The 9,900-nt window shown below is 53.1% G+C and overlaps 1 protein-coding gene across 2 annotated transcripts; it reads left to right on the top strand.

The window, feature by feature from the left end:
* The first annotated feature begins 500 nt into the window (after positions 1-500).
* CSF2 (colony stimulating factor 2) lies at positions 501-6,324 on the top strand. Of its 2 annotated transcripts, XM_008698962.2 has the most exons (7): positions 589-762; positions 863-904; positions 1,600-1,725; positions 4,343-4,549; positions 4,628-4,660; positions 5,079-5,216; positions 5,984-6,324. In XM_008698962.2, exons 1-7 carry the CDS (start codon positions 604-606, stop codon positions 6,110-6,112), a joined length of 834 nt encoding a protein of 277 aa, XP_008697184.2. In that variant the 5' UTR covers positions 589-603; the 3' UTR covers positions 6,113-6,324. The 2 variants fall into 2 exon arrangements, with proteins under 2 accessions (XP_008697185.2, XP_008697184.2); XM_008698963.2 differs by lacking the exons at positions 4,343-4,549; positions 4,628-4,660; positions 5,079-5,216; positions 5,984-6,324 and adding an exon at positions 2,479-2,808 and having other exon boundaries at positions 501-762.
* The last annotated feature ends 3,576 nt before the right edge of the window (positions 6,325-9,900 follow it).

Raw genomic sequence — 9,900 nt, 5'->3', positions numbered from 1 at the left:
GAGCTGTCACAGGACTATGCCATTTGGCTGAATTCTGCCTGGGTGGACAGTGGTGCAGGTCTGTGAGTGTCTTCCTCCCACTCAGATCTCTCACTGTGGCCACAGGAGAGGGATCTAGGAGGAGAAGGGGAGGCTGGGGTTGGAATGGGCCCCAGGGTGGGCACAGCCAGCCCATAGGCTTCTGGGGATTAGAAGCAGGGTGGAGAGCCTGGGCGTAGGAGCTCAATCCAGTATCTCCCGGGCCCCGCCCTGGCCACTCCAGGCCAGGAAGTCCACGCTGTGCCCAGAGGCCCCTCAGAGGGAGGGGGCAGCCTCATTAGCCAGACTACCCAGGGAGGGCTGGAGAGTGCTCAAGGAGGCAGGCGGATGCGCCGCCAGTTCTTGGAAGGGCTCATTAACGAAAACCCCTGAGCCTGACCACCTGGAGGAAAGGCTCACCGTTCCCATGTGTGATAAGGGCCAGGAGATTCCACAGGTCAGGTAGTTCCCCCGCCTCCCTGGCGTTTTGTGGTCACCATTAATCATTTCCTCTAACTGTGTATATAAGAGCTCTTTTGCCAGTGAGCCCAGTGCTCAGAGAGAAAGGCTAAAGTCCTCAGGAGGATGTGGCTGCAGAACCTGCTTTTTCTGGGCACTGTGGTCTACAGCATCTCCGCACCCACCAGCTCGCCCAGCCCTGTCACTCGACCCTCTCAGCACGTGGATGCCATCCAAGAGGCCCTGAGACTTCTGAACAATAGTAGTGATGATACTGCTGTGATGGTGAGTGAGGGAGGGAGTGCAGGCTGTGGCTGGGCCACCTCACTGGCCTGCACTGGCCCTGCCTATGAGCTTAATAAAACGGTATTCTGCTTTTCTACAGAATAAAGCAGTAAAAGTCGTCTCTGGAATGTTTGACCGCCAGGTAAGATGCTTCTCTCTGACACACCTTCCCAGAGACCTCTACCTTGGGGGGTGGCTCCATTGCAGATGAACTCTCACAGGGTGGTCGGTCCACTTTCTCTCCAGTCAGCTGGCTGCCAGGAGAGGCTCTCAGGAGGCCACTGGCCTTGCCCCTGTGGCAGTCACGTGAACTCCTTCATTAGCTGAGCAGCCATGGACAGACCTAGCATCCAAGGGGCCAGGGGTCACCAGGGGACAGGTGGGTAAGCGGGAGTTACTTTAAGAACAGGGGCTGTGGGCTTGGGGCACTCATGAGACTAAGCCCTGTGGACACAGTGTGCCGGCTACAGAGAAGCACAGAGAGATTTCAAAGGAACAAGCCTTGTTCACATAGGTCGGGGGGGGGATGCCCCACGCTACTACCTTCTCCCCAAATGGTGGGGGGATAGCGACCTCATTTCCTGGGGCCTGGGACCCTCTCGAGATGCCAGGGAATGTGGCTATGCTAGCTGAGGGTGGCCTGAGCTGAACGGTGCAGATTCATGTTATTATGAACACAGCAGTATGTATGACTGAACCCGACATCATCCTGTGCCCCTCCCAAGTCCTACGCTTGGGGGACAGGGCTGAGAACAGGAAAGAGTGACGGGGAGGGTGTCATGTGCCCACCAGAGGGCACTTGTCCACTACTCACCAAGAAATGGACATTTCCCACAGGAGCCGACATGCCTGCAGACCCGCCTACGGCTGTACAAGGAGGGCCTGCCTGACAGCCTCATCAGCCTCAGGAAACCCTTAACCCTGATGGCCAAGCACTATGAGAAACACTGCCTCCCTACCCCGGTGAGTGCCATGCCAGGGTCCCAAGCTGGAAGGTCTTGGTCTAGGAGGGAGGAGGAGCGGATAAGGAGGGACCTTTGGCTGTAACTGTTCAGGACCCCAAAGGGGTTCTGTGTCAACAGATTGTCAGGATTAGTACCTTTAGAGAGAGAGCAGCCCTGCCCATTTTCATCCCTAGGAGTTAAAGCTATAGAGCTCCGGGGGCCTATATACTTCCTAGTGGGAGATGCTTCTGTCCTTATTATCATTAATGAGGTCAGAGGTGAGGCAAACCCAAGGAAACTCAGGTCCTAAGGTCCGAGGTGTATTCCGGGGCCCAAGTGCCACCTCTGTGGCCCCTTATGAGGTGTCTAATTGCATGGAAGCAGTGAGGGAGTCATACCCAGATTGGACAAAGGCCCCGAACACTCCTCTCCTGTAGAGACTGAGGCTTGTGGCCTTGACTCCTGCCCTTTCTGTGCTGCTGGCCTGAGAGCAAAGAGATGCCAGCCCAACTGCCCAGCCCAGCAGACCAGCTTCAGGCTGGCATGTTTTCAGGCCCCTGGCTCTGGCTGCCACTGGCAGGGCTGTGTACCCTTCAGGGGACACATGGTGGCAAGCTTGTCATCTGACCCAGGCCAGCAGGCGGGCTCCAAATGGGCCTTCCGGCCTCTGCGTTTTACAGGGCAGTGCAGAAACACCCTGGTGCTTCCCCCACATTACCCACTCACACCTGGACTCAAAGTTTTCTTGTTCTTTTTAAAAATTTTTTTAAAGGAAACTCCCTGTGCAACCCAGACTATCACCTTCAAAAGTTTCAAAGAGAACCTGAAGGAATTTCTGTTTAACATCCCATTTGACTGCTGGCAGCCAGAAACAATGGAGGCCAATGCAGCCAGGAGCCAGTCCTGAGAGCGTGGCTCACAAATCACTGCGCTCCTACCCACGGATTGCTGAAACCCAGGATCTTCACCTTCGAGGGACCACAGGGCAGGCCAGGGCCGTGGGGGGCACGGACTTGCTCTGGGCCATGCTGCCCCTGATACCGGCTTGGTATACGTATGAGCGGGGAATGTTTTACATTGGCAGGGATCAGTAATATTTATTTATATATTTATGTATTTTAATATTTATTTATTTATTTATTTAAGATCATACTCTATAATATTTATTCAAGATGTTTTACCATCATAATAAATTATTAAAAGCCTGTTCTTATTTGTGCAGTTTCCAGTTTGTTTTCAACCATGAGCAAATGCTGATGGTGCTCTCCACCCACAGGGCAACGGGGGCAGTGGAGAGGAGCTGCCAGGTTGGGGAGGGGGCAGGGAGCTCCAGCAGGGGCAGCCCTGACAGAGCAGAGGGGAGGTAAGAGTTGGCCTGGGCGCTGCACGCTGCACACCCAGACGTGCATCGCTGGATACTCAAGGGCTCCCACTGTAGAAAGAGGTTTTCAGGTTCACATGGGAGTCCAAGGCACCTGGTCAGTGGGAACTTTGTTCCAGCAAAAGGCCATCATACTTCCTGAGAAGGCTTGGGAGCTCCTGGGGCTTGGCTGGCCACTGGCTGAATGGGCTGCCCTACTGCGAGGCAAAACACCTGTGCCCTCAGAGGCCTGGCCCTGCGGCCACAGCCTGATCCTCACACTCAGGGCTCCAGCCACTCCCAAGCTGTTCAGGGGAAAAACAAAAAACAAAAAACCCACAGGGGTCAGAGCCCAGCATATTTACCAAACTCTCCCCCAGATGGGTGATCCTAATCTCCGAGAGTCAGAATGTATATTCAGAATTCGTCAGTACATGGCTCTAGTGTGGCATTTTTCTGAGCTGGCTTTTGTTTTTACACACAGTTTTGCATCTAACCAGGCACCTTCTTCTAAAACCCACGACCTTCAGGCCCAGAAATAGCAGTGCTCCATTCTTCCCTTGCTTTGCCAGCCTGGTTGGAGGTTGTGTTCTGGAACCTGTTCCCCTGTGTCCCTCCTGCGGACTATGAGGAAGTGGGTGTGTCCTCAAATGTCAGGTGGACAGTACAGCAAGGCCAGCCTTCTCCTTGACAGGTGGGCCTGAGGAAGCTGGCTCAGTGCAGCTGTTGCCCCTTGCCTCGGGCTCTCTCCACCCCACCTACTCTCTCTGCTCTGGCCTGCACCTGCAGACAGCACTGGTTCTGGCCAAAGACCTGTCCCAACAGGCAGGCACAAAGGTCATTACTCGAAATTTGATTACAAATAAAAATTCTTGGGGCGCCTGGGTGGCACAGCGGTTAAGCGCCTGCCTTCGGCTCAGGGCGTGATCCCAGCATTATGGGATCGAGCTCCACATCAGGCTCCTCCGCTATGAGCCTGCTTCTTCCTCTCCCACTCCCCCTGCTTGTGTTCCCTCTCTCGCTGGCTGTCTCTCTCTCTGTCAAATAAATAAATAAAATCTTTAAAAAAAAAAAAAACCAAATAAAAATTCTTAGACCAAGCGTGATTTTCAGCAAAGACAAGGATCCATGAAGTGTGCTGTGGTCATAGAAAATGCATGAAAAGCACATTTTGCCCAGCGATAAGGTCCTCTCTCTCTTCCACGTAAGCCAGTGATGACTGATAAGAAATTTAGCATTTCCTTAGACTCACATATAAAGGTACCCCTCTCCACAGAAATGCTGCCAAGCCCAGGCTCAGATCATCTTGGAGCTACGCTCAAGTCCTACCATGTACCTCTACGTGTTCCTGGCTTGTGCACTCTGGGGATCAGAAAACCATTGCGCCTCCATGATGACAGCCAACGTGTCTGCCTACGACAACCACACTGCAGTCTGTGCTGAAATTCAGAAAGAACTCTCAGCTGACAACATTATATACAACGTAAGTCTGGGTCTTCATCAAACATCACTTTGCTCTCAGTGGTCCTTTACGTTTCTGACTAATTTCTCCCGCTTTCAGGGTTCCTTCAAAAGGCCCCAGAACACCAGTGAGGTAAGGTGCTGTCGCTGCATGGACTTTTCTGACCACATTTGAAATGGATCATCACCCCAGTCAGCACCCAGCACAGAGATAAGAACAAAAGACAATGGAGTGAGGAATCTGGGGGGAAAAGCAGAGTTTGAGTTTGGGGCCTCCAGCTCAGCCAACAGATGAACCAGTGGCCAGGTTCTAGGCTTTTCCAGGCTTTCTGATCATCGCCCCAGATTAGCCCTGGGCCTGGGGAGAAACAAGACACCCACTGCACCACTCCCACTGAACCTATGGAATACCTGTGGAACAATCAGGGTAGGGCCTGAATTTGAATTCAGGGCTCCATCTAGCCAGGGTGACCAGGGATGGACAAGGCTGGGGGTCAACTGGTGCTCTGCTATACACCACCACCAAACCCCTGCCCTTCACCCCATTTCAGGAGCCCTGCTATGGGGAGTTTACGAAGGACTTCATCTCCACCCTGAAGGAACTTACGAAATCTAACGAGCATGACCGTCACATAAGAAAGGTTTATAAGGACATGAAAGAACTCACCAGAATCTGCCCAAAGCTGAAAGTAAGTTGCTATTTGCTCTTAGAGGAAACTTAGGCTACCACAGCCAGGGGCCCAGCGGGATCAAGGGCTTCTTAGAGCCCCCACTTGTGAGGCCTTATGTATTACTTTCAGACCCAAAAGAAGTAGACTCGCTGACAGGGGCTGGGGCTTAGGTGGGTGGGGACTTAGGGGTTGTTTCAGAGGTTTCTGTGATGCCCTCTGCCAAGTCGCCATGCACAGGGGTCAGTGTGGAGCAAGTCTGAGACAGGTCAGAGCAGGGGTGTTGTGTATGCAGCCTGGGGAGAGGGAAGGGCTGCTCAGGGCCAATCCCAACTGGGCAGCCAGTCCAAGGGAGTTACGGTTTGACCTGCCCCTGGGGCTCTTTCTGGGCTGATGAGCCCCACTGGGAGCCCACTATGTGTGGATAGGCAGTGGTTTAGGGGAGTATGTTTTTGGGAAATGACCGAGGTATTCCTCTGTGTGCCCCCTGTTTACACAGGCCCCTGTGTGCTCCCACCCTGCTTGTCCTTCTGTCCCTGTCCTGGGCAGCTGTGGGACCTGCCCACACTTCGCTGGCTCTCTCCCCACGGCTACAGATGGGCCTCAGACCCTGTGCTCCACTATCACCAGATGGCCCCCAAGTGAGCCCCTAAGACATATGGGAAGGGCCTGCCCAAGTTATCTCCTAGGCAGTGGAGGGCTTACAGGACCCTTGCAGCTGGTAGAAGAGAGTTTGTTTTTATTTTTTTCTGCTAAAGATATGACTTAAATATGTATTTCTTATTTAGCCAACAGAATCACCCAAGAACTGTACTACTGAGGAAAGTAACTTCTCACAGTTCAAGGAAGCCTTACAGAGTGTTGTCATATCCATAGAAGGATGGAAATCCTGTAAAAGCATCAAGAGCAGTCTCTGAGACCCCATCCTCTCACTGAAGCCTGGTTAGAGCTGCAAAAAATAGGATTGGAGAAGTCTTGGGAACAGTTTATATCCGGGTGGGGTGGGAGTTTGCTGGCCCTGGGCTGGCTGACGAGACTGTGGGCGGCTAATGGCAGCAGGGGTGTGCCTGAGGAAATATTTCTGTAACTGATACAATAGCACACATTACTTCAATAAAGCTGGCGAATGTAAAGGCTGGTGAGGGAGAGTCATGATAGAGTTCAGTCTCCTGGGGCTCATGACAGACGGGAAGGGGCAGGGGGCTGTGGCTGATGGCCCCATTACCAGGACTCCTGACCTAGAGAGCCAGGAGTCTTTTAGGAGGAGAGGCCTAAGAAGGAGCCCCACTTCATCTGGTCCTCTGCTGCCCCTCCCGTGCGAAGTGGACACACAGGAGGGGCTCCATCAATGTCTGTGCAGCTTGTTACTAGCCCTCTTCTCCCCATGTCCTTCAGAACTCAAATCTGATCCTTTCCCAGAACTCCCCACCCCCAGCTTCACTCAGGACCCAGTCACCCCTGGATCCAAGGGCCAAGACTCAAGGCTCAATGCCCTCCCCTGTGTGGTCTCTACTACTGCTCCTGGAGGCTTTAAATCTAATTCATCATCCACTCTCTCCTGCCCCTTGCTGACAGCTGATATGACCACAGAAGGGTCAGACCCGGTAAATGGCTCAGGAGAATGGGGGCTTGCAGCCTACTCACAGAGGACTGGGTACATTGGGAAACTTGGACCACAGTCAGGGGGGCCCCACAGGGACCAGGGACATCTCTAAACCCCCAGATTCTTTTAGACCAGCAAATAGCTATCTGACTTCCAAGTAAAGCTCCTAACCTACAAAGCCTCTCACAACACCTTTCAGAGCCACCTTGGCATAAAAGCCCACTCACCGACTAGTGTTGCCCCCACTCCCCAAGAGCATGGGGCGTGCCCTGTGGTGAACCCACCAGCTGTTCTGGTCCTGAAGTGCTGCCAGACTGAACTAGCGAGCTCCGACCTTTCATCCTCGATTCCAACCTTAACCCTGAAGAGTTTACTGGAGGTAACAGCCTCCTACCATCCAAACCTCTCAGATCATGAGCTCCTTCACCAAACCAGGAAAGATAAAGATCTACATTCTGGAATATAATTAGGTATCAAGCTGCAACCACAATATGGCTCAGGCCAGACCTGTCTGCAACATCCGCCTTCTGACAGACCTTGCCTAGCTCTGAAGCTTCAGATGATGCCTGCAGCCAACGCACAGACCTACCATAGCCCTGCCCACCCCCATCCCTTGCTCTAGACTTCTCAGACCACTCCCTGCGCATCTCCACCTTGAGAGGCCACAGTGGGCTGGAGGTCAGCAAATGTGACTGAGCAAAGTTGCCAAATTATCTCGGAACATGGAGGGTAGCCCCATGACTCAGGTGTCAAGGCTGATGGGGTCAGTGGTCAAGGATGGTTACAGCCCTGAGGAAGCCCATGATGCATCCCCCAGAGGCTGGCAGCTCCTGTCCCTTGGGCTCCCCACATGGGTGCTCAGGGTTCCCAAGGTTACTCCTCTGTGATGAGCGCTAGAGCCTGTGGGATGCAGGGCAGGGTGGGGTTGTAGAGACACACTAGTGAGAAGACCCACCACTTTACTGCCCCAGCCTCCTCTGAGCCTGAGGCATCTAACAGTAGAGGACTGGGGGCTGGCATGTACACACTTGTCATCCCATTACTGTGTTTAGGACATCAGGGTGTACACAGGCCTGGTGTGCCACTAACTTGCTGTGTGACACTGGACAGGTACCTCGGTCTCTCAGCCACAGTCCATAAAGGCAGGGTGGGCTCTAGCCTAGGTTCAGGGTCTTTGTCATGCTATAGGGCCTCAGAGCATCAACTCTAGGGAAACGAAGGTTGACAGAGAGGCTCTGGTGCCTCTTATGGGAAACAGGAAAGTTGGTAAGAATACAGGTGGGAAGGCAGCTCTTCCACAAGGAGTAACTGCCTCCATCCCCCTGCCACCCTTAAACCTTGGCCAAGGCTCCCAAACAGCCATCCATGAAGAGACCCTGCAGTGAGAGCCACTTGGGTTTTCTATGTGCCCTAGTTTTCCCTCTAATTAGACTCATATCTGGACAGTGATACTGATCCTGTTGGGAGCTGGAACTAGGTGGGAGGGCCTTTTTGGGTACTGTTCTGGAGACCCAGGCAGGCCGGAGCCCACAGTTCTCTGGGAGCCTAGTGGCACAACTGCTTCAGCACCTACAGAGAGGCTGGTACACTGGAAGGCTGGAGCTCTGGGCTGGACACCTGGGCACAAGAGGCATGGCCTGAACTCTAGCTGACTGGGAATAGCCCTAGGCACTCCCTTTCCCTAGCACACCAGGTAAAAGGTCCAGATTAGGGATGGCTGGGTGGCTCAGTCAGTTAAGTGTCTGCCTTCGGTTCAGGTCACGATCCCAGTGTCCTGGGAAGAAACCCTGTGTGAGGCTCCCTGCTCGGGGGGGTGCCTGCTTCTCCCTCTGCCTGCTGCTCCCCCTGCTTGTGTGCGCTCTTTCTGACAAATAAATAAATAAGATCTTTTTAAAAAATGTCCAAATTATATCCCTCTAAGGGAGATAATCATGGGCAGGTATGGGTCAGGCTTACCCTGACCCCGAGGAAACAATCTTAGTTTTGCTAGGGCCATCTCTAGCCCAGGAAGGAGAGCGAGGTGGGGTGGCCTGAGAACAGAGGCTTGTCCATACAGCAAGACTTCCCAGGACGGTAGGACAGCGTCTCTCTCTTCACTTCAGAGGGGCCTCTCCAGGGACCACCTCAACTTTTTATCACCTCCTGCCTCCTGGGGGCCCCCTCCCCCCTCAGAATTCAGTAGCACTGAGGTTAGAACCAGGAATCTAAGACACACACGAAAGCGATCATGCAGCCCTCTTCCATAAGCTACACCTCAAGAACTGGATCACCCACTGGCAGCCACATGGCAGTCTCTGTCACAGGCCATAGCATGGCTATATGCTTTGACACGGCATTCAAATGTGGGGAGATCACATAGAAGGAGGGAAACTTCATCTACAGAAACAGCCAATGTGTCAGTCCATGAAATAAAATGATGGACATGAAGCTAACGTGGCAACGTGGCAAGGCACCTGTGAAAGGGCCAGAATGGCATCAAGGCTGGGATGATGCCATGTGGGCCAAGGGCCAGAAAAGAATTGGGATTTTCTCCTTGGTTTCCTACCCTGTGGTGGTTGTAAATGTAATCGTGGCTGGATGTGAGGAAACACACTGAGTCCCAAGGTAGTGGCACAGACTGTGTGGTCCCCTTGCTTATAAAAAATATGCATCATCAGTGTCTTCAGGTAAATGGGGTCCTTGGTGGTAACCTGCATTGAATGAGTCCCCAATTCAGTTATTTAATCAAGATGCTGGTGATTAGCTTGAAAAGGGGGCTGCTCCCCTCAAAGTCTGGAGGGCTATACCTTCTAAGCATGGAGAGCAAAAGAGGCCCGGCTACTCTTCCTTGGCAGGCAGGATAGCTCTCAGTGTAGGCCTGGAGGTTGCAATGTATCGTCCAAGGCACCCTCAGTTAACTTCACAACCGTCCTGTGCCTGGAGTCACAGGTGGGGCTATACATCGGCCTGCACCACACAGCCCCCAGTGGGCAGGACCGGCCTGGGACACTAGGACCTGAGCGCTTATTCCTTTTGTTTCCTGGCTGCCTACACATGTGTGAGCTTGGGAATTCAGGGTATATATGATTGGAAGAGGAGGGCAGGGGCTGCATGGACCAGGCA

Source organism: Ursus maritimus, unplaced genomic scaffold (assembly GCF_017311325.1).
Source record: "Ursus maritimus isolate PB19 unplaced genomic scaffold, ASM1731132v1 scaffold_5, whole genome shotgun sequence".
Taxonomy (NCBI): Eukaryota; Metazoa; Chordata; class Mammalia; order Carnivora; family Ursidae; genus Ursus; species Ursus maritimus.
Note: the sequence above shows the minus strand (reverse complement) of the source record. Positions and strands in the feature narration are given on the sequence as shown.